This window comes from Chlamydotis macqueenii, chromosome 15 (assembly GCF_036417535.1).
Source record: "Chlamydotis macqueenii isolate bChlMac1 chromosome 15, bChlMac1.mat, whole genome shotgun sequence".
NCBI lineage: Eukaryota > Metazoa > Chordata > Aves > Otidiformes > Otididae > Chlamydotis > Chlamydotis macqueenii.
Genome location: NC_141570.1, coordinates 2225198 through 2248541, shown reverse-complemented (window position 1 = coordinate 2248541; position 23344 = coordinate 2225198). Strand labels below are relative to the sequence as shown.

General features: G+C 50.1%; 2 protein-coding genes and 1 long non-coding RNA gene across 5 annotated transcripts in view; 2 read left to right on the top strand and 1 right to left on the bottom strand.

Annotated features, from left to right (window-relative positions):
- Positions 1–3467: 3467 nt before the first annotated feature.
- On the bottom strand, positions 3468–8939 carry SOX8 (SRY-box transcription factor 8). Its single transcript, XM_086760028.1, has 3 exons — positions 8271–8939; positions 6748–6986; positions 3468–5821 (listed from the first exon to the last, which is right to left on the bottom strand). The coding sequence occupies exons 1-3, from the start codon at positions 8711–8713 to the stop codon at positions 5085–5087; spliced, it is 1419 nt and encodes a 472-aa protein (XP_086616154.1). The 5' UTR covers positions 8714–8939; the 3' UTR covers positions 3468–5084.
- Positions 8940–9123: 184 nt separating this feature from the next.
- On the top strand, positions 9124–14121 carry LOC147598812 (uncharacterized). Of its 3 annotated transcripts, none has more exons than XR_015260239.1 (2): positions 9124–9189; positions 13360–14121. It is a non-coding gene; the product is annotated as an uncharacterized LOC147598812 (long non-coding RNA). The 3 variants fall into 3 exon arrangements; XR_015260237.1 differs by having other exon boundaries at positions 9130–9224; XR_015260238.1 differs by lacking the exon at positions 9124–9189 and adding an exon at positions 9313–9447.
- Positions 14122–15963: 1842 nt separating this feature from the next.
- LMF1 (lipase maturation factor 1) overlaps positions 15964–23344 on the top strand; it is a 184867-nt gene continuing 177486 nt past the window's right edge. Inside the window, exon 1 of the mRNA XM_086760184.1 lies at positions 15964–16162. Within this exon, the coding sequence (XP_086616310.1) occupies positions 15964–16162 (199 nt within the window). The remainder of the gene's footprint in view (positions 16163–23344) is intronic.

Here is a 23344-nt window from a genome sequence, read left to right as displayed (position 1 = left end):
GAGCGAAGGGCTGTCAGTCCCAAAAACCCCACGCTCGCTGTCAGGGAACAGCCCCGGAATCGCATCGCGTCACATTGCATCGCACCGCGCCGGCGGGGATCGCCCTGCAAACCTCGGCGGCTCCGGCGCGGGCTGGGGTTTCAGGATGGCAGAAGAACGAAGCACTTTGTAATAAGCACCATTTCCCGTGGTTTGGGCTCCGGGGGATTATTTTTAGCTCCTGCTGACTCATTTGGGAACCGGCTTCCCCTCCCCAAGCCTCATCCTTCGCCACTCGGTGCCATCACATCCTTAATTTCCACACATGGAAAGGGAACTCAGAACGACGCCGTCCTGGCTCAGCTCAGAGGAGACGAGATCGGGGCTGGACCCGGTCTCCCCGGCTCCCACAGTCCCGTGCATCTCCCTTCCCTTCATTAATGAGGCTCCCGTGTGATGAACCCCCCAAAAATCCTTGTGGACCCTCTGCAGGATCTCCAGGGAGGAGCAGGACGGTGGTGGCACAGGGCCTTGGCTCTCCTGGGAGTCAGGGTTCCTCTCCCACCCCCCCAGAAAGGCAGTTTGGAACCCTTCTGCTGGTGAATTCATGCTTAAGAATTTGGCCTTCAGATGTAGAAGAGCCCTAAATCAGTTGGACAGAAACTCTCGATGACTAAAAACAGGGCAATATTGGAGCCTCCTTAAAGCTTTCCCCAAGGGTCAGGTTCACCTGGGCTCCCTGGGACCAGGGCTGGGCCACCTCCTCAGCCTGCCCAGCCCCGTCCCAGCAGCTCCCGTAGCCACCGAGCCGTCCCAACAATCCTGCTCCCAAAAATCTCTCCAGCATAGCTCTGCCCTGCCCGGGTCACAGGCCGCAACATCTGCCGCTCGCCTGAAAACAGCTTTTGCTGCCCTCCTGATGCTTAAACACCACGTACTCCAAACAGCCCTCATGTTATTTTTAATTTATACTTAACTTTTTTTTGCCTAAGCATCACAGGGGACGTGTAACCAGGGGCTGCGAGCGCCCAACCTCAGCCGTGGGAGGATGAAGGTGGCAGAGGGAGTGGGCAGCCGCTCGCTTTTCTCGTCGCATCGAGCGTTGGGTTGGAGATGCCGGACAAGGACAGGCCCCATCCTTGTGCTCCGATCCCGGGGAGCTGGGATATAGCCACGCGGAAGTTTATTAAAACTGAACACCCTCAGAGAAATGCCCTTTAAGAATTTCTTTGCCATAAACCTAATACCCAGCTGTAAAAAATGTGCAACAAAAGTTGATACCACTCCAGGAAAAATGATAATAAGGAGGATGGGAAGGGACTTTTTCTATTTCCACCATGCAGAAGGAATGTGGATACGGTCTATAAAATTAATTTCCTCTTTCTTACTAAACAGTACCTTCCAAGCAATTCAGATAAATAGCAACATTCATTATTCCCCACACCAAAAACAAAAAAGAGGAACTTTTATCACTGGTGTATTCCTGCAATTATCTCGAGAACCCTTTTTTGTTGACAGCCAGGGGTCAAAAGCCGGTCTTGGTTTCACCTGATCTCACTGACTTCTGCGGAGACATTCCAGATCCGTGCCACACAAGGGCCATCAGAGCCGAGCTGGGGACACACAATGCGGCCTTTCACATCGGGAGGACGCTGGGCTCATGGAAAATCACTTCTCTTTCTGTCGACGGTATCTACACATAAAAGGGAAAGAAAGGACAATGCATGAAAATGCATTTCTACAAACAGCGTTAATTTCAAATCAAAATGCTCTTCTCTGAATACAAACCGTGCCCCCGATCAGTGTTTTTCTCCTAGGGAAATGAAATGGGAGACTCGTGTTGAGTGTAAATCCAGGCGTGGGGAACAAACTTCTCGTGCTCTTAGAAATTTCCAGCCAACCCTAAAGCCTGGATTATTCAGGCCAGGGAATTTTACCTGCCTACCACCTTCTTGGATGTCCGTTTTGTACCGTCTTTGAATTTTACTCAACAGCAAACATGCAGTGAGCATCCTTGACTCTGAGGGCAATTAGAAAAACCTCGAACGTCACCATTCAGCAGCAGCTATTCAAACGGGAGCCGCAGAGGGGTCTCCGAAGCTCTCATCATCGCCCGTACCTACGGAACCGTACGGATCTCGAGCATTTTATTTCTGCGAATGTTAGCAAAAGCTAACTCAATTTTGCAGACCTTATAGGAAGCAAAACCAAGCGCGGCCAAAAGCGGATGGATTTCACGTCTGCAGAGTCTGGACGCGCGTTTCCCGGGTGCAGTCGCCAGGCTGGTCCAGGGGCCCCGCTGATTAATCCAGATATCAGTGATGTCACCGTGAGCTCTGCTATTAAACATCAAGAAGAAAGTAAAGACAAGCACTTACACTCCCATCTCACCTTTTTTCTTCTTTTTTTTCCCCAAGTGCGTGATTTGGAGGGGAAGCCCTACCTCAACACGCGGACAGGCAAAGCCAAAACATGTCTATTTTTCTAGCGTCAGTTGGGACACGACTCGAAACTTGCGTTGCAAGGAGGGAGGAGAAAGGAGGAAAGAGAGTCTCCTCCAAAAGTTATTCTGCAGCTTTGGCTGAGAGCGTAACAAAGTCATTTTGCCAGCAGTTTTGTAAATGAGCGCAGAGAAAATGGTGTCCAGTTACAGACACTCTGGCAAGATAGCTCTTGGCAGATCCCACAAGCAGCAAATTTGCATTGGGACCCTGTTGTTCAGACTTTGTTAATGTTCTCGAGCTTCATTAATTGTCATCACATTTATTTTCCCCATGTTAAAACATTTTCCACAGTGCTGCACTGCAACCAAGTCCTCAGCGCCTTTCTCAGGTGGGGCCGGCTGAGTTTCCCTAATCCCAACCCTTTCCTCCCAATTAGGGCCCAGCCTGAAAATCTTGCACCAGTTTGTCTGAACTGGTGAAACCAAACCGCAACTCAGTTTGTATCAGGGGGGGAAGAAAAAAAAAAAAAAAGTCACAAATGTAACTATTTTAATGACTGTATTGAAAAAAAACCAAAACCAACACTACATGCAACATATAATTTTGTTGCTATCATAATTAAGAGGTATTTCCAAGGGCTTGCCAACCAGCAAACAGAATTTGTTACTGTAAAATTCCTACGTGCTGCACAGAACAAAACGAACTTGGTCTAAAACCATGCAGTCTGACCTTGCAAACCCCTACTCATGTGAGCAGTCTCGCTGAAATCCTATGAAATCCTTGGGATTACGGGCGTGGAAATACACTTCTCAAAGAAGTAAAAAAAAAAAAGTTTTAAAAAAATCTCACAGTAAGACATCATTTAAGTACAGGGAAAAGGAGCAAGGGAAAAAAAAACAACAACAAAAACCAAGAAGACATCAGGAGAACAGCAAACATTGCTCAAAATATTTTATTCTGAATAGCCCGTCTCCGTCAAAGCTGCTCTCCGCATTCCTTTTCAGCACAGAAATAGGCTCAACAGAAAGAAAACAGAACACGTACTTGATAAAAAGCAACTTTTAATTTTATCAAATTGATCTGTACAAAAGTTAGCATTGCTTAGTCAGAAGCTAGTGAAGAGAACAGATAAGTAACAGCCAAAGTCTTTCAAACTTTATACAGAAAAATAGATTGCATAAAAATGAGTTTTCTGTATTTTTCCCCCGCCCCCACGTCCCCAAAAGGAAATATGCAAAAAAATATTTTTAGAAAAAAAGAGTAGGAAACGTAGAAAAGGTAAAAAGATGATAACCTCTGAAATGTGGTTTTAGATTTACAAAGTTTTTAAAGGCACAAGTTACCATAAAATAGATGGTTATTATATGCTCAGCATACAATGGAAGAAGTAGAAATATATCAATGAAATATTAGTCTAAAACTAAGTACCTACGATTTTTTTAGTGGAGAAGATTTTAGTTTCACAGCTTGATGGATGATATCTGGTCCCTAGAAGCCAAAAATCAAAGCAGAAGTTGGTAATTTCTCATTAAATTACATCTTCCTATCAAGTAGTCCTGGTTCGGAAAGCGGACAAAGACTCTGCAATGCCTTAACTCCAATTTTAACGCCCAAAAGCAGGGGGACAAAAATCACCCGCTCCTTTTCGCAATCGTTTTAGCCTCTCAATTTAATGAGCGGCTTCCCCCCTGGTTATTTTACACTCCCGTTTGAGTTTCCTGTCGGGGAGCAGGCCTGCGACAGGCAGATCCGTTCAGTCCCTCTCTCAAACACGACTGCTGCAGCGGTTCAAAAGGAAAAAAACCCAAAAACCAACAAAAATCTATAGGCTCATAACACCATTTTATTGGATCATCTCCACTACTTTTATGCTCCCTCCCCACCCCATCTTTAAAATCTTTTAAAATTCTACTTTTTGCACAAAATTACTTCATTAATTAAAGGACAAAATAATACAGAACATAAATACATATTTAACAGATTTAAAAAACAAAAAAAAAAAACAAAAAAAACAAAAAAAACCCCACTTTAAGCTTCCAAAAAACAAAACAAAATGTTAATTACAGCCAAACCTTGCTTAGAAGAACTCTTGACTAAAAAAACAAACACGTCAGACATGTAATGGTTGGTCCCACCAGACTCGTTTGTTCCCACGAGACGGTTCCACGGAATCGCCGGGTTTTCGGGTTTCCTCCGCCTTGGTCCGAGTGAGTTCTTGCCCTCAAGGTTGGTCCGCTCCTCACATTGCAATAGACCCTTAAAGTCTCGAACAGCTTTTTAAAATTTTTGTTTCTTCCTCCCCCCCTTTCCCACCCCCCTGCTCCACTTTTGCACTTGTCAACTTCCACGAGGAGTAAGTTCAGTCCAGTCCTCACAGAGGAGTCGAATGGTTTTGTCCTTCATTTATTCAAAAGGAATCGCCGGTCCTTTTTTTTTTTTTTTTAATTTTTTTTTTTATTTTTTAAAATTGTATTAATTAAAGAAAAATAGAGCTCTGTCCTTTCGGAGAATTTTGAAGCAAGGGGACATCCAGTCGCAACGAACAGAGTTCCCAGTGGCTCAGGAGGCACTTCGGAAACTATCGCGGCACTCCACGCTCTTCGTCTTCATTCCTTCATTAGTGCATACGTCGGGGAAGCCCCTGGGGGCTCCGCGCATCCTTTAAGGCCTCGTCAGGGTCGTATAGACCGGCTGGTCCCAGTTAGCGGTGGGGCTGTGGGCCGGCGGGATGGACAAGCCGTTGAGGATGGGCGTCGCGTAGGGACGGCGGGAAGAGTGGAAATAGGGATACTGGTAAATGCTGGAGGGGTAGCCGGGGTAGGGGTTGTAGTAGTTGGAGCTCTGGAGGTCCGTGTAGTCGCACTGGGAGCTGGAGAAGGAGGCGGCGGCCGTGGCGGTGGAGGCGGTGGTGGCGCACGCCTGGGCGCTGTAGGAGCCGTAGTCGGAGTGCGCCGGGGAGCCGTGGGACTGGTCGCTGTAGTGGCTGGGGCTCAGCTGCTCCGTTTTGATGTGCGGCCTTTGCTGGCCTGAGTCGGCCGAAGATGGCGACGCCGAGGCTGGGCTTTTATGAGTCCAGACCTGGTTGGTCCCACCGGTGCCCGTGGCCGAGTGGGAGTAGGACGCACCGTAGGAGCCGGCGGCAGCGTTGGGGCCGTGGTCGGCCGGCATGGCGGCGTGGCCGTTGAGCGGCAGGTACTGGTCGAACTCGTGCACGTCGAAGGTCTCCATGTTGTTGATGACCTCGCTGCTCAGCTCCGAGATGTCCACGTTGCTGAAGTCGATGTTCTGGCGGCCGCTTTCCACGAGGCGGCGGCCCTCGTGCTTCAGCTCCTGCTTGCTGCCGTGGTGGAGGTCAGTTTTGGGGGTGGTGGGTGGCGTGGGTGGCCCGTGGGTCTGGCCTGGGGACGAAGGGACAGCAAGGATTTAACAAGAGCGCCCACAAAACAACAGACTCCTTCCAGGGGGATTAAAAAAAATACGCATTTCCCCCGTTCTTATTGCAAGAGGGGAAGGGGGATTTAAATCTACGGCCCCACGTTGGAGGTAGCTGATGTCCCCCTGCGATCATGCCGGGAGCCGTGTCCTCATCTGGGGTAAACCACCGTGTGGGTGATGGTTCGCAGCGGGGGGAAGCCAGGGAGCACTCCGTGCCCATCAGGGTCACTCTGGGACACCCCCAGCTCCACAAACTCCCCCTCGCCCGGGAAGCAGAAGCAGGGGGTGGATTGGGAGGGACCCGCTCAGCCTCTCCCCGCAGGCAGCCCGCAGCCAGCCCGGCTCTCCCGGAGGCAGAGGAGCCATCCCGGCAGAACGGGCCGGGATCCCCAGCCAGGCTGGGCGAGAGCGCAGACGCGTCTGAAGCTGCAGGACGTTCGCAATCCTCCTGGAATCTGTCAACACGCTCCCTGTGCCAATTCACAGCACCGCCGAGAAGCGGGGAGCTTTGAGGGGGAAGCCGCGTCTCCGGGACCCTCTCCCCCCGTCGCCCTTTGCACGGCCAACGGATTATTAACCCTTATTAGCACACAATTAAGTCTTCCTGCTCCCGGGCCAGCTAGGAAATTGGGGTCCCTGGCTTTGGGGATTTCCTATCGCACAGTCAGGTCGGTAAGCACTTACTAAAGAAAACCGTGGCCACGTTCACAACCTGGTGCAAAACCACAGCTCTCGGGGCAACGGCTCCTGCTTTTGGATGGTCCCAGTACCATCGACATTCACTTGGGGCGGGGGGCAGACAAGCCCGCGCCTGCCAGCGGGTTCATGTCCCAAATCAACGCACCCGGGACCTCCAGGATTTTGTTTTGTTGCTTGTTTTTTTTTTTACCTGTGTGATCGCCGTGATGGTGGGAATCGGCCATGCCTCCCAGCCCGCTGTCCGCTTTGTAGATCTGCGTTCCCGCATGGTGGCTGAGCTCGGCTCCGGAGTCGGAGTCGCTCTGCCCGGCTTTTACGCTTTTCCTCCTCCGTGGCTGGTATTTATAATCCGGGTGATCCTTTTTGTGCTGGACCCTGAGCCGCTCAGCTTCTTCCACAAAGGGACGTTTCTCATTTTCGCTTAACAAACTGGTTTGGGTTGGATTTTTTTTTTTTTAAATAAGGAGGAGGGAAAAAAAATAAAATAAAATGAGTGTCTTTTCCTTAGAAGCTTTCAGCCTATTTTCAGACTCACACATCCCCACTTTCTATGCACTGATTTGAGCAATCAGAAAGTTAATTACAAAATAAATTTGCCATGGCAAAAAAGAGCTAAACTATGTTGCAAAAATGTACTAAAATAGCAACCATAGACACGTGAGAAAAACCAACCACTACAGATACCAACAACCGCGCAAAACAAAATCCTCCTGCCCCATTTTAAAAGCCTCTTCCAAATATTGTTCCCATGTTTGTCCTACAAACGCCAGCCCCTCACCGCGACAAACAGCGCTGTCCATTTCCAGCTTTGTTTGGCGCTTACAAAGAAACCACCAAGGCAACAGCGACGGGATTACTTCTTTCAAAAACTCTCTTTGCAAACTCTCGGAGGGTCTCAAACCGTAGCGGGAGCACCGCTGGCCCGAGCGGGCAGGGAAGATGCAAAGTTTGGTACAGCCAGGCACGAGCGAGTACACCACGCGGTGAAGCGGGGCTCGGCGCAGCGTTTCGGAAAGCGGAGCGCGCCCAGCCAAAGAAAAAAGTTTGCATGGGCAGGCGCTGAGCATGCAAGCACGCAGATAAGAAGGGAAATTAGAAAGCAGATTAAAATAACTGCTAAAAATCGGCTTGTGGGGTTTTACAGCTTGTTAAGCAGCAAGCAAAAAAAAAACTTTTAGAAAAAGCCATTGTAAAAGAAGCGATTAAAAAAAAGTCTCCGTCTCCTGGGGACAGGGACACGGGAAACCCTGGCCAGGGGAGAGGGAAGGCCGGGGCTGCGCATCGCAGGGATGGAGCGGGGCAAATCCACCCGGGACACGGTGCCGGGGCAGGAGCCATCGCGGCCGTGGGTGCCCACGGGGGGTTTTTGGGAGCGGGGACCAGCAGGTCCTTCGCAGCGCACCAACTCGCTCCGGGGGGTTTTGCACTTCGGTGTGAAACGCTTCAAGAATCTCCCGGCCAAAAAAAATAAATAAAGATATTTTTTTTTTTTTAAAAAAAAAGAATTTTTAGAAGCGGTGCGAGGGGGAATCCAGCCGTCCACCCCGAGGCAAAGCCCCCGTCGCCTCCCCGGGCAGCCCGCGGGGGTCTGGCCCCGCAGCGTGCTCTCAGCCCGGCGTGGAGCGGTGTCACGCGTGGGATAGCAAGGATGCGCGGCGCGGTCTCCCGCGTCGGGGAGGGGGGGGGGTGGGGAATCCACGTCCCGGTACTCACCGCCACAGCTTGCCCAGGGTCTTGCTGAGCTCGGCGTTGTGCAGATGCGGGTACTGGTCGGCCAGCTTCCTGCGGGCGGCCTGCGCCCACACCATGAAGGCGTTCATGGGCCGCTTGACGTGCGGCTTGGCCTTGAGCGATCCGTTGCCGCGGACGGGCATGGGCACCAGGCTCCAGTCGTAGCCCTTCAGCACCTGCGAGACGGCGTCGCGGATGCAGGCGGGGAAACGCTCGTCCACCTCGGCCCCGTCCACTTTAGCAGCCAGCGGTGCGGTACCGGGAGGGCGCGGGGCGGGAGCGGGGGCGCAGCCCAAACCCTCGGAACCGGCGGGGGAGAGGGGGGAGTCGGAGTCCGAGTCCACGTGGGACATGGAGCTGGTGGTGCCCGCCGGGCTGCACGGAGCCTCCAGCGCTTTGTCGTGCTCCTCGGTCATGTTGAGCATCGGGGGCAGCGGGAGAGGGGGGCGAGGGGCACGGGCGCCCCCGAGGGCGATGAGATGCCCGGGCTGAGCGGCCCGAAAAAGAAGGCAAAAATAATAATAAAAAAAAAATTAACAAAATCCTCGAAAAAGTAATTAAAAAAAATCACAAATTCGCACAGAATTATTAAAAAAAAAAAAAAAAGTCGGAAATCAAACAACTCAGAACCAGTCCCGCTGCTGTGCTGTGCTGTCCCGTCCCGTCCCGCCGCTGCCGCCGCGCTCCACGTCCAGTCCGAAACGCGGCCCCCGCCAACAAGTCACTTTAAGGAGAGGGCGAGACGCCCCTCCTCCGGCGCCGCGCCCCATTGGCGGAGCGGGTGGGTTATTTGCATAAGGGGAGGGGCGTCGCGCTGGCGGGGCCGTGCTGTTCGCGCGCCCGCCGCTCCGCAGGCTGGAGCGGCCGCCGAGAGGTGCCGCGCGAGGAGCCCTTTTTCGGGGTGTGTCGGTGTTCCCCCCTCCTTCACTTTTGCGGGTACAAATTTTCCGGGGGGCTTCGCCGCACCGCGCTACGGGCGGGGATTTGTTTTGGATCCGCCGCGTGCAGAAGGGGCCTCCATTTTGGGGAGGGGAGGAGCGGGTGCGGGACGGCGGGGGATGCGGGGCTCCGTCCCGGGCACTCAGGGACTCCCTGGCCGCGTCCCGCCAGGCACCGGCGGCTTTTTGGCACCGTCCGGACGAGGATGCGGCACTGCGGGGTGAGCTCCTGAGTCTGGGGAGTGGGGGGTGCCCGCAAAATCTCCCTGCCTCTCAGCAAAATCCCCTATTTTTTTTTTTTAAACAAAAAATAAATAAAAAAATCTCCCTGCTCGATGCCGAGGGCTGCCCCTCTCCAAGCGAGCCCTGGCTTTGCAGCGTTTATTTGGAGCATTTGATTCTAATTATCTGCGGAATCCAGCCTTCTAATTGCGACTGGAGGGGAAAAAAAAAAAAAAAAGCAACTCCCCAAATTCCAGTTTTATCCACTGCTTCCCCCCAGCCCCGCTACCCCCTGGAAAAAAAAGGGGTCAAGAACAAGATTTACAGGGGAAAAAAAAATTAAAATTGTGCCAGTGCGTCAAGTATTCCAGCATTTAAAAAATAACAGGAGCGTGGGGATTTTGAGAGCGTTTTGTTTAATTACTGCGATGTATAATCAAAGTGTACACGTTGAATTTGAGTGCAATGCTGCTGTGTGCCTGAATGTCCGTATGCCTTCTATACAAAAATGCATATATTCTGTTAAAGTGCAAAGCAGGATTTTATTCTATTTAAAAATTCTCTCATTTCTTTATTAGGAATTTCTCAGGATTTCAGCTTTCAGTTTGCGGAGTCACAGAGCAAATTATTCTGAGGCAAAGTATTTTAAATATGATTTTACAAAGTGTCTTGTAGGAAAAAAAAAGTCTTTGAGGCTTAAAGCGTACCGTATGTGTTGAACTTGCAAGTGAGGAATAATTGGACTTTTCTTCCAGGGCCCAATCCAAAGCTTAATGAGATTGTGGAAGTTTGTTTCCGTGGGCTTCAGACCGGTGGCTTTACAGTGCTGTTGGATGCCTGGCAAAACTTTTTATTTTCCCCCCCCCCTCCTGTAACATATAGTTAATATGTATTTCTATAAAGCCTGTCTCTTTGTGTCCTTATAGCCCTTTAATTAAGTTTACCTGACTGAAGTTCCGTGAGTCGGGTAAATTGTACTGCATCTGTTTTAGAGGTGGCCGAGTCAACGCAATAACCACGATTTTTAGTCCATCTTTTCAAAGCCAGCCTCTCCTGCCGAGTACCTCCCTGGGAAGATTTGACCCCCGTTGCGTGGCTGAGGCTGGGAAGGGATTTGCGGGATACTCGGAGCTTGGGGCGAGCCCACGGAGGTAGGAATGAAAACAAGAGCCCCTGTTTTCTCATCCCTGCCTTCAACTACAAATGGAATTCCTACAAAAGAAGCCCCCGAGGACAGCAGGAATTAGAGACGTTGGTTTTCTTCCCCCGTGTGTGCTGCTGCCTTTCAGGGCTCCGCAGCTCTGCCCGAGGCAGGGAATTGCATTTCCAGCCCACACGCTTGAATTCCTCTTTGCCCACTGCAGGTAGGAGGAGGAGGACAACTTTTCGGTAGTTGCTTCCTCTTACTCCAGAGATGGGCACGGGGAAGAGGTAGTGCCCGGAACCAGGGCAAGGTACGTATCCTGCTTCACGTCTGGTTTTGTGATCTCGCAGAAACCATTCCGTGTCTCGGAGCGTCAGTTCTCAGCCAAGCTGGTGGAGGGAGCAGCGTTGCCCTGCCTCGTGCACCGATCCCAGCTGGGCAAGGCTGCGAGAAGCTGAGATGACACAGGGAGAGGAGGGAGCTGAAGCATCTGGAAAACTTCAGTAGCTCTGGTTTCCTGCGAAGTTCACTCATCCATGAAATGGAATGAGATTGCGCTGGGACAAGAAGTGGGTTCAAGTGGTGTCGTTTGTCTTAGGGGGTCTCATGTTCAAATTTTGTATGACAAAGCGCCAGCGATGTTTGCACAGGGATGGGCAAATGATGGAGCTGCAGGGCAGGTCTTGCAGTGATCTCACCTCATCTAGACCTGGCCTAACGCTTCCCTGTCTTGACTCAGCCTGCTGCAGGGCAGGCCTGGACACCAGGATTTCCAGGAAAAGGGTGCAGATCTGAGAGGGAAAAACCAAGATTCCTGTTGGCCTACGGAGCCTTAAAGAGTGCACCCAAGTGGGGTACATTAAGAGAGGATTTGGTGGAACAGAGCTGGCTGTTCCTCACAGAGACCGGGCACAGCAGCGGCCTACAGAGGTAATATTGCTTCATTTTCTTTAAAGTCTGACATGGTCTCTGATAAAGTTCCCGGCCAGCCCACACCAGTGTTGCTGGGGATCAGGCACTAAATACAGGGTCTGCGTGCGTGGCTCCATCACATTGTCACTTGTCACCTGGGAACCCTCACAATCCCCATGGGGTGGAGGTGGCTTGATCTCCCGTCCCAGCTCCTCTCTGCCATGCCTCTTGGTTATGCAGGAATAAGCGTGTGTGTGCATCGGCTTCAGAGCAGTCACAGCCCCACAAATGTCAGGGAGGAGAAATTTAATCCTCAGTAGAAGAGAGGCAAGGCATTTTCAGAGCATGAGAGCAGGCGGGAACCACTGCACACGATGGGATGCGCTCCGTCCTTGGCTGGCCGGAGGCCTGGCCCAAAGGTGGGCTCTGTCGCTTAACCTGATCCAGTGGTAAAGTGAACATTTCTCAGAAATTGGCTACCTTTTGAACTGCGAGCAGATTTTACATGGGAATTTCAAAGAGCAAATAGAAAGAGCCTTACGGGGGAAGAAAAAAACAAGCCCGTATCAGATAAGAGTAACCTATGCGTCGTGTTAAAATAAGCCTCTGACATTTGCAGGATTAATGCTCTGCCCAGAGGATACAGCAGTTCGGTGGCAGCTCAGAGATTGCTGTGAAGCAATGTTCACCCTTTTTAGGAAAGCTCCTGATAGCTGGGGGAAAAAAAAAAAATAACCCGTGGTAACTTTCAACTAATTTCTATTAAAATAGCAGCAGAAGAGCTGAAAAGCTTTGCTCTCAAGATGAACTGTAGTGACGGCTCCAGTCCTACGCTGTGTGCTTGTGAGGGCTCCAGCACACAACCGATTCTTGCTCGCACAATTTTAAGACTGAATTTATATTGTTCAGCTGCTTGCAGATCAGTTTAGGCCCAAAATTTGTCTTCTGCTAGCATGAAATGAGCCTTGCTGCTCTGAATAATTCAGGAGTAAAAGGGACAGAACCTTTTTGCAAATTTTAATTAACGCTGAGTATTTAGTCCTCGGCATTTCCACAGCTCCCACCGCTGTGCTCTCAAAATTCTTCATGTCACCTCCACAGCAGGAGTGAAAAATGACTGTGTGCTCTCATGAAAGTTAGTGTGTTCCAGTCACTGCGCTCCCGGCACAGCAAGAACAAGTTTTTATTGCACAGCCTCATCCAAAGCCTGTCAGTAGAGATGTTTCCGTGGATTGTGAAGAGCTGGGGACTCGAGGCTCCCATCGCCGTGAGCGGATGCAGATTTGCGCCCCTTGCACAGCTGCTGCAGTCTGCTGAGAACAGGGGGAAAAGAGAGGGGCTTAAATATTAGTTGAATATTAGTTTTTACTGTGTTAATGGGGTGCTTAGCTCCGGGATCCCTCCTTTTTCTGGACGGGAATCGTTTGGCAGCTGCAGGGCAAACAACGGAGGAACGTGTCCCCGAGCAGCTCTTTTCCAACCCATCAGCATTTACCTGGCGATGATACAAGAAACTCCGCACACCTGCACGGGGCAGGGCTCCACTGACCTCTCCGGCTTGAAATGCCAGTGGAGAGGAGTGCATGGGATTCCTAAGCCCTTCTCTAGGTTTCATCATGGCAGCAGACATCAGAGAAAAAGGACATTTAATTTTAGAAAGCTTTGACTTCCGTTTGAGTCAAAGGCGGTGAGGGCTTCATGAAAATCTTTACATGTTGCATTGGGCCTGGTGTGGAAATTCTGCTACAATAAAATAAAATAGCCCTTACTAACATGTGCTTTTATGATTATTAATTCTTGAATATCCCAGTGGAAAAAGTTAACTAGTGGCTTGTTCTGCATTTTTATCTTGCAGCTTTCCCAGCCTGAAGTTCCACACCGTGGTGCTGGCAGCCAGGGACTCGGAGGCGAAAGCACTTACAAACCCGAAAACGACGGCCTTCTCTTTCGGTCTCAGAAAAAGTGCATGCGTAACGACCAAAACCAGTGGAAAGGAAAAGATATGGCAGTGTGTTGTTTCTGTTCAAATATTCTAAAATACCAGCCACAAAACAAAATTTGCTGTTGCAGGATCAACAACACGCATGTATGCGTTACATGTTAAAGGCCAGGTGAGACTGGCAAAAGATCTCCTCTTTCCTCCTGCACAGCACAGGCTGGATGGCATCTTTCCAAAATAATGGAGAAGCACAATTCTATTAGTTATGATTATGGTGATTATTAATTGTTTGTCCTATGGTACCGCTTAGGAATCTCTCTTCTGGATCAGCACCCCCTCATTATAGATGCTGTACAAATACAGGAGAGAAAAAAAAAAAAGGTAATTCTTCCTCCGCAAATCCTTTTCAGCCTTAATCCTGCTAACCCTGGAGTTAAAGATCAGATTTCCATAGGGAAGGATCAGGGATTTTAACAGAAAAAAATATTACCGCCGGAAAAATCTTAACTAGTAGAAGGAAGCTCCCAAATTCTTTGCGAGATCCCCACCTCCCATTTAGCAAACGCAGCTGAATGCTCAGCGGGATTATGTATGACTGCATTATACATAACTGAATGTATGTTTTCTTTAGAAGATGTTAATGCTGCTTTACAAAATAGTTATTTCTGCGCACATTCACTTTCTCTGTTTTATTTAAACCCAATTCCTGGCAGCCAGAGGGGCGAAAGACTAGACCTGAATGAACACAGAGTAATTTAGGGTGCCAGGGACAGCGGGGTTGAGGTGCTGGCGGGGACAGCTGCTGGGTGCTGTGACAGTAAATGCTTGTTTCTCTGTCACTTTTGCAGCTGTTTGGAACACAGCAAAATAGGGCCGGGCGGGGGGATGTGGCGGCGCGCATTTTGTTGAATGAAGATCAGCATCAATGATGCCTCAGCGCCTGCCTGCCTGACATTTATGAATCGCTTTCCCTTTGAGACTTTAAGGCTCAGAGCCTCGCTCTTCAGTATCTTGTTTGCGTTACTTGCTTGGTTTTTACATTGTTTTCTTTCCTGATACCTTCCTTTGAAAAGGGGGAACGTGAGGGAAAATCGCCACGTGAAGATAAAAGCTGACAACAAATAGATGAGTGAGGAGAAAACCCAACGCAGATGACGGTCCGCACAAAGCCGCATACCAGCAGGAACTCGGAACAGAGAGGAGGTCATTTGATGTTCTAATCTACCATTTTATCGCATATTTTCCTTTATAGCTCGATCCATCTTCTAGTAAAGCTAAAGGAAAGGCTTCCATTGCCTTTTATGAGGGTTGGATTGGTTCTTTAGCGTAACAACACTTTTATGCCATTTAATAGACTTAAAACTTTGCAGCTCGTATTCTTGCAAGGCACTGCTGACACACCATGTCCCCCAAGCTCGGGCCGGCTGAGCTTGGTGTTCATCGCTGCTGCCGTCCCAACCTGCGCATCTGGCAGAGCTCAGAGCGATCTTCGGCAATGAAAACCGACCCGCTTCACTGTTCCCTTCCCAACTCCAATTATTCCTCTTTCTTTTCTTTTTTTTTTTTTTTTTTTTGGCTAAATCTTTAGCCTAAACCCTCTGCTTTTCCTCAGTAATTTCCTCAATTATCCAGTTTGTTTTACAGACATTGCCATTTATTGTGGAATTTGCTGTAAAAGTTTCATAAAGACCCCACAAAGGAAACTATTAGCTTACATCTATTTAAATTTATCTAGCCAAACCTCGTGGCTAATCCAAAGGGAGAGCAAAACTGCAGTATACCAGAGGCCTGTAACAAATAGCTTATTTTTCTTTCCCTATACAATGCACCATTATGTAGTTTTTTTTTCTAGCAAGAACAATGTAAGCAGCAGTGATGGGAAACGGGAAAAACAAAAGCGGTATTTAGAAGGGACCGCTTTACAGTCTGAAAAGCATTGAATAATGCCACACCTGATAACAGATACTTTCTCAGAGACCATCGAACGCTTTAGCACGGCGGTTATTTACTTAAGCGGGGCACAGGAGCACACCTAAACTCATTGATGGCTGCCGAAGCCGCTTTATTAAAGTGGTTTTGCTGAAAAACCCCATTTATTAAGTCTATATGAAAGCAAGTGCTTGACGGCTATAGACTATATGATGTAGAAATCATGGCAGCATTGTAAGTGGCAAATGTTGAAAGCTTGAGGAATTTAACTTAAAATTTTTCCTCAGGGCCAGAGCTCCAGCACGGCTGGGCAAGCTGAGGGGGCTGCGGGGCTGTAGGGGCCCCGGCCTCCTTGGGCGGGAGGTGAATGAAGGGTTTTGGAGCCAACTCCTTCTCTTTCTTCTCTTTTTTTTTCAACTTTGCACTTTCTCGCCATTTTTCAAAGGTCGCTCCCTGGGGCCGGGGCGTAGACGCCATTTTTCCACAAAAAAACCCGATCCCCTCTCCCACCACCGGCTCCGGCCCCGCCGCCCTCAGGGCCCGGCCCGGCGAGGCACCCGCGGCGCGGCGGGGGGCGGGCCGGCCTCACGCATGCTCGCTGCGGCCTCCGAAATGGCGGCGCCCAGCGCAGCGCTCAGGCACAGGCGGGCGGCAGCGGGCGGTGGTGGCCCCCTCCCCGAGACCCCGGAGCGGGTTGTGGCGGGGCCGGTGGGCAGCGGGGCCGTGCCGCCGCCGGGCACCTTCTGGCTGACCCGCATCGTGTTGCTGCGATCCATAGCCCTGCTTTACTGTGAGTGTCCGGGCGCTGCCCCCGCGCCTCTTTCCGCTGCCCGGGGAGCGGGTGGGAGCCCGGCGGAGCCCCGGGGGGCGGCCGGGCTCGTCGCCACGCAAAACCCCGCTAAGTCTTGGGGTAGCCTCGTCCCTCAAGGCCTTCCCCGCTGCAAAGCCCTCAGGTGGGGCAGGCGGGACTCCTGCCCCGGGGAAGGGGGGAACCCCCGGGTGCCCCAAGGGTGGGTGCTCACCTTCCCCTGCGGTCCGCGGTGGGAGAGGAGGTCGGTCGCCATCTTACGTACTCGGTGGTGAGTTTCCTTTTGCGGGACGGGGGGCTGCGGGGTGCTTCACCGCAGATCCTGGGTGTGGGCCCCATCCTGTCATGCACTGAGGAGCCCTGCCTGCCTTCTACCAAAGTGCTGCTTAATTTTGGGTCTTGGGGGTGTGTGTTTGCCTACGCAAAGCTCGAGATGTGAAATGGGAAGAGCCTCTGGTTTTCTCCTGTTGCTTTGCTGACGGGATGGAGACGCTGTGGCTGACAGCTGGGATGGCGTTGGGTGATGTTGGGGCTCCCGTCTTGGTGGAGCTGGAAGGAGAGTTTGCTCACACCACGAGGCTGGTACCTGTCAGCAGAGCTGGACGGAGCTGGTAGCCCTTTTTCTTCAAGGTAGATGTTGTGAGCTAACTGTGCGAGAGAGAAACTCCTTGTCTTACACGGAAGCAGGTCTTTAGTGTCTTCTGAGGGACTGGAGGAACACAGCATCCTTGGGTGCCAGCACTAGCAGTTAGGACGCAGAATTGACATGACCTTAAAATGGTTAACGGTGAGATTGGTTTCCAACCTCGGCTGCGCTCGTTTGGCTCTCGCTTTGGCAAGGAACGCTGAGAGCCGTGCTCGGAGCCCACTGGTGCTCCACTTAAAAAATATTCACAGTGAAACCTAAACTGACATGTAACACGCTATGTTACAAATTCTAAACTTGCCCCAGATTTGTCCACAAAATCGTTAGGATTTGTAGACTGCCAGCCTGCTTAGATTATTTTGCATCGAAACCATGCCGAAGTTGTAGTTTTGTATGGTTTTGACACGTGCTCTGTTTCTAGTTTGGTTTCAGCTCTCGGTGAAATGCGGGGTTATGACTCTTTCAGTCAAAATGAAAGCGATTCTGATATTCCCCCGTGTGTAAATCCAGACTGCTGAGTTTTCCGTAGCTTGGTTTGCAGTTTCCTTATGAAAAACTGATTAGTGTTCTCTGCTGTGCGTTCAGTGGAGGCCGCTACTTTCTGATCACAGATTTGGGGTTATAAATATGCCACGCTCGGGACCAAATGCTGTCCTGTATTGCAATGGTGTGTGTGATGGGAAGGGGCTGGGGGGAGGTGGGAAGGGAGAGGTGATGGCTGGAGGGGTAGGAGTTGGTACTGAGGTGATGAGGTAGAGGATGGCAAAGAGAGAGCCAGATGAACGGGATCTTCTGGTGAGCGGGAGACCCGATTTAGGACAGCGAGAACAGTAAGAGGTGGAGAGCAAGTATCTGATTCAGGGTCAGGTGAGTTACAGCGTGGGAATGATTGGAACCTCCGGCCTGCAGGGAAAAAGGGAGAGTGAGTATTTGTAAACTGGAGGATGAAGCTGAGATTGCGAGCTGGTGAGTGAATATGGGATGACAGCAAATAGAGGGAGAAGAACTGAAGTTGGTGCTTTTCCAAAGAGGGGAGGGGAGTGGGAGCTCCTAGGAGTGGTGGAAGCGGGGAGGAAACTCTGAAATGCTTTCATGGTCCAGAGTGAGGAAACTTTTTTGAGAGAGGTAGCCTCAGAGGAAAGGGTTTGAGTACCAGAGCTGCAAGGAACAGGGCAGGAGGATGGCGCTGTCCTCTGTAATGGAAGAGGTGCAAGAGAGGAAAAGTTTACCTCCTCGTTATGCAGCTTCCGCTTGATTGCGATCAGGTAGTGAGGATTTCTGCTCTTTGTTTTCATTGAATAACAGCCAAATAACCCAAACCCAGAAACCTGGGCCAGCTTTGAGACAGGTCGAATTCCGACTCGGGCTGTAGTTTGCAGCAGTGTTGGGGTTCCAGCTCTGATCCCAGCGCAAGAGAGATGCTGCAGCCTACAGCCAAAGAGTTCATGGGGTGGAAACTAATTGGTATGTCTGTGGGGGAGAGGCTGTGAACAGGCAGATTCCTCTGTCAAAGGCTGCAAAACCATGTCACGACTGTTGAGGTGGGATGCTCTTGAGGGAAGGTGGGTTGCCTTTTGATCTCTTCTGAGAGCCTGGGTTTAGAAACAGCAGAAAACAATTTAAAGCTTCTGTGCCAAGCACCTCTTCCAAGCTTTCCAAGCTCTTTTCTGAAGATGGAACCATTTACTCTGACAGATTACTTTTTTTTTCTTTCCCCCCCCCCAGACACGGTGATTCTGCACATGCCGAGTCTCAGACTTGCTGAGGAAACGGTTGATGCCGTTGTGACAGTTTGACATTCCTCAGTCGTGGGATGTTTTTCCCCCTTCTTTCATTTCGCCCTTTTAAACATAACCCTTTCATTCCTGCTGTGTTAAGCAACAAATCCTTTGGGGGGACCTTGTGTTAAAGTAACAGGGAAGTGGTTACCTCCTGATGATTGCAGCTCCTGCCTATTAGTGCAGCTGTGTGAGCTGGAAGCTTGTTCTCCCTTCTAGGTGGAAAGGGAGGGATGGGAGAGTGAAGAACTCTGTGGGATGGGATGGAGGGAAACATGATTTGGGCTTGTACAGTGATGCTGAGGTGTGGGGCAGAATCACTAAGCACGACTGGGGGGCCTGTCACCTCCTTCCTGCCCTCCACCTCTTGAGAGGCTGTTTTACTGCCTGATCTGAGCTGGGGAGATGCTTTCCCTTTGGATCTCCTCCCGTGGAAGGAGGACAGGCAGACAAGGCAAGGGTGAAATGTCTTTCTGTGTGCCCTCCCTTCACGCCGACCCCTTTAATTGTAACACCTCTTCTCTTCTTTTTTTAAAGGGAGTTTCCAGAAGCAGCCAGAGCCGGGAAGTCCCTGGCAAAGCAGGTGTTGTCTGAGAGGCAGGTTGGAGTTGGGAAGGTGGGAAAGGATCTGAATTTGTGGAGGCCAGCAACCAAAACCACCTGCTGCTTGTAGGAATGGGACGGATCCCAGCTGAAAGTGCTCAGGGAGGTTTGCTTCTTGCAAAAGGGTTGTGCCAGTGGGGTCCTCCCAGCTGAGCACTAAGGTAAATGAGACACCTGTCTGTGCAGTTCTGGTTTTAATAGTGGCTGGCACTGTGCGCTTGTGAATTAGGTGACAGGTAAATTCTTACAGCTGACAGCCCTCAAGGGCACTTTCAGATCTGGGACCTCTTTCTCCACTTCACCAAGTAAGCGTGGGCAGACCAAGTTGTAAAACCCTTCCAGAGGAGGAGAGTGTGAAGTAACACAGAATCCAGCCCTGATCGCTGAGGAAGAGAACAGTTGTGTAGGTCTCACCCTGTGCTCTGCTGCCGAGACCCCTCTCTCTGTTTCTGTAGAGGCATCTTTGTAGAGTACTGCTGTGCCGGTTGAAGAGGCTTCTCTCACAGACTTCCACTGGTGCAACCTGTCCGTCACTAGCTAATTGCAGTCTCTCATATAGAAATTCATGGGAGGCTTGGAGAAATGCTGGTTTGAGATTTGAAGGTTTTCTGTCCTGGTCTTGCACTGTGTGTTTGTTTTTTACTGCAGGAATTGATGTTTTGTAAATACAGAGAGTCTTTGAGGTCTTGTTGGAGGTCCTGTTATAGGTAAATAGCTGGTCCCAAAGCTCTTGGCAACAACTGTGCATTATTTGCTCCCCTCACCCTCCTCCTAAATCATTGTTAAGTGCCCTTTGTGGATGATTACTATCATCAGATTCCAGATGTAGATTTAAGTAATTAGATACCACCCTTCCCAATTTCAGCCAGGCTCTGCAGAGTGCTTTGAAATAAAAGCTATTATTTAAATCCAGTTTATCTTCCTTCTCCTTGTGTATTGTTTAATAGTAGTATTTTCTTTCTCCAGAGCTAGAGCTACGGGAGGTTCATGCTACTTCTTCCTAATTCTGAAATCTAAAGCCTTCTCAGGGGGGTTTGCCTTCCTGTAGGTTCCTGGCTCTCCCCGGTGTCCTTCCTCCTCTCCCTTTCTCTCAGCCATCTCCACTGCTTTTCCCCTTCTCTTCCCTCAGTTATATTGAAAGGCTCCCAGTAGCTTTCAGCTTGCCTAGTCAGGATTGTAGTACATCTTCGGAGGCTTTTTTCTCCCCAAAAGGTTTTATTTCAGCACGGTGCTTGTTAGCAAGTCTGCACAACAAAGGCAGTATGTTAGCACTGTGTCCTCGTAGCACGCTACGTGGCCCCCGTTTCACTCTGCCCGAAAGAGCTGCCTAAGCCAGAGAGAAATGCGTTTGGTCCTGAACAAAGCACTTTCACTGCGGGAAGATAAAATCATAGCAAGTAGTGATAGTTTAAGGGAAATTATAACAAGAACTGAGAAGGAGAGAATCTATCTCCCAGTCTGTTTGCCCAGAGCTGGTCTGGAGCAGAGGGATCTTCTCAGGGCATCCTCCAGCTGCGGGCTGGACTGCCACTGGTGTGATTTTTGAACGGTCTGGATCTCATGGGGAAGCTTTTTCACAGTGCCACAGCCCAGCCTTTTCTATTTGCTTTCACATTATTTCAAACAAAGGCAATGGGGAGATAAGTGCTTAAAAAGCCTCCAAAGCAACCACCCCAAAGTCTTTAGCTTTGCTGTGAATGGCAATAAAACAAAGAAGTGTTAAGAACAGAGGACTCTGTGGTGTGTTTATTTGTGGCTCTAGGGACGCACAAGGGGGTGCTTGGTTTTGCGCTGGCTCTTTGCTCAGTACTACAGTGTTGTTGTTTTTGTGTTGTAAAACTTTACTGGGGAATTCATCCATTGAAAATTATTTACTTCATTTTTCTGATCATAATGAAAAGACTACGAACATTCTCCCCTTTCTTCTTCTCAGTAGCACAACCTCAGCTTGCCAGCATCCTTTTTTGAATGCCTTGTTGGGTCAGAGGTGCACTTGATATATGGCTCCAGGCAGATTTGTGTGTGTGTGTGCAAAACGTAGTTTGGTTTTCATGCAAAGCTCTGCGCTCTTGGTTCATTTCTTCTTGTGGTTTGGGCTTTAAGTAAAAGTTAAGACTTCGTTTAGTGGGGGGAGAGAGAAAGCCATGTGACTGGAAAGTTTTGGATTTCACATCTTTAAATCTTTTCAGAGCATGAAGAATGAGATTCTCTCGTTCTCCTACCATGACAGGCTGAGCCTGGACTGGGGAAAGGAACTGAGGTGACAGGGCAGTATAGATAGACCAAATAATTTCAGATGGGTGGCTCTTGTGTTGCATGCTTGGGTGGTGTTTATTGGTAGCACGTGGGTTTGAACAGGGAATGCGTTCAGTTTGCAGGGAGAGAGGAGGGAGAAGGAGAAGGTGGAAGGGGGTAGTCAGTGGAAAAGTACAGAAAAGCACCTTCTGAGGTGAGAATTAGTAGCGAATGTCTATTAGCAGCTGATGACAATTTACATGTATTACTTATGTAAAGATCAGCTCACAGCAGGTAGAGGAGCGTGCTCCCATGTGAGCTGTCAAAGGCTCCTTCTGCCTCCTGAGTGGGAGGGAGCACAGGAGTCACTGAGGCTGAGTTTTATCAACCTGCAAAGGCGTGAAGAGTCTGAAGGGTGGCAAAGTGCTTCAGGTGGAAAGAGAGGAGACTGGCATAGGCTGAAGATCCAGGAAGTATTGATAAAAAGTCCAGGTGGTGAGCAGCCACAGGGGTGATGAGCAAGGTGATGAAGTTTTATGCTGGGTTTGGAGACTTGAGGTGTACAGAGCTGTGCTGGGAGCCTGCAGGGCATGTCCCTGGATTAGGAGCCCAGCCATGGCCTCGCATTGTTCCCATCTGTGGCACTGGAAGAAATAGCTGTGAGAGAACATCAGCTTCTGCATCCGGGTCTACAAAGTACATCCTGAACTCTGAAAAAGTGCAGTTCTCAGTTATGCTTTTGTTTTTGTAAGTTGGTACCAGAAAGTGACAGTCACTCTGAGGGGTCTGGCCTGCTAAAGAGGCTGGGAGGAGCGGGTGACTCTGGATCAGGCCCTGCCGCAGCTGGCTCCGTCCTGGGGGAATCCACCACGGACTCCTTGGTGCAGTACATGCCTGAGCTGGAGGTGGCTTGGGTGCTGGTGGAGACAGGCTACCTGGTGCGTAGGGATGAAGGTGTTTGTGCTGTTCTTGCAGGAAAAAAATGAACCCTGAACTGACAGGAGACACTGATGAATGCATTGCTCAAAGTTTGCAAATCTAGGAGTTGGGTTTGCTTAGGAGGAAAGCGGCTTCTCCTGAGTGGGACGCAGAGTCTTGCAGCTCTGTTGGTGGCTGAGGTGCTGCCCACCTGGCTGGCAGTGGTGCTCACCAGCTGCCTGCTCCGACTCCTGTTTACCGTTCCAGCAGCTCTTTGCTGCCAGCAATCAGAACATCCCTGGGCTGGCAGAAGCCTTGCAGACACCCAGGAGCACAGCTTCACGGAGAGTTTGGAGGAGTTGAGGCAGACGCAGTGGTGTTGCTCAAGCAGGCTCCATCTGTGCCTTGGACCCCATGGTGTGGTTGAACCCAGCATGCTGTGTAGGTGAGTCCCCTCGTCACCTCCTAACCAGTGAATTCTGGTTCATGTAACAGAGCTGCTCTGCCACCCTCTTGCCAGGAAGAAGCTACAGGACGAAAAAGAGAAGCAGTGAACCTTTCCCCTGTGCCCCGGCAGCGCAGCCAGCATGCGAGCCAGTGCCCAAGGTGGAAGCAAACTCGTTTGACCATGTTTACCTGGAGGGAGTGGGAAGATGGAGAGTGGAAAATCCCCAAATATAAGGCCAAAGGGAGAGAGGCTTCAGAGCAAGGGTAAGGAAGAGGAAGAAAAGCACAGGCTTTGGGGACAAAAGGGACTTTTTTTTTCCCCCTTGCTGACTAAGCCAAGGTCAAAGAGAAGGCTCCTGGAGAAAGGAGCAGGGTCAGTGTTACCGTCAATTTAAAGATACTGTTTCTTGAGAGGAAGCAATGGCAAGCCGATAAATAACTTCCTTTTTTTTTTTTTTTTTTTTTTTTTTTTTCCTGCTGGATCTATGCCTCTCCTGTGTTGCTGAACTCCTTTGCAGAATCTGTCTTTAGTTTCAG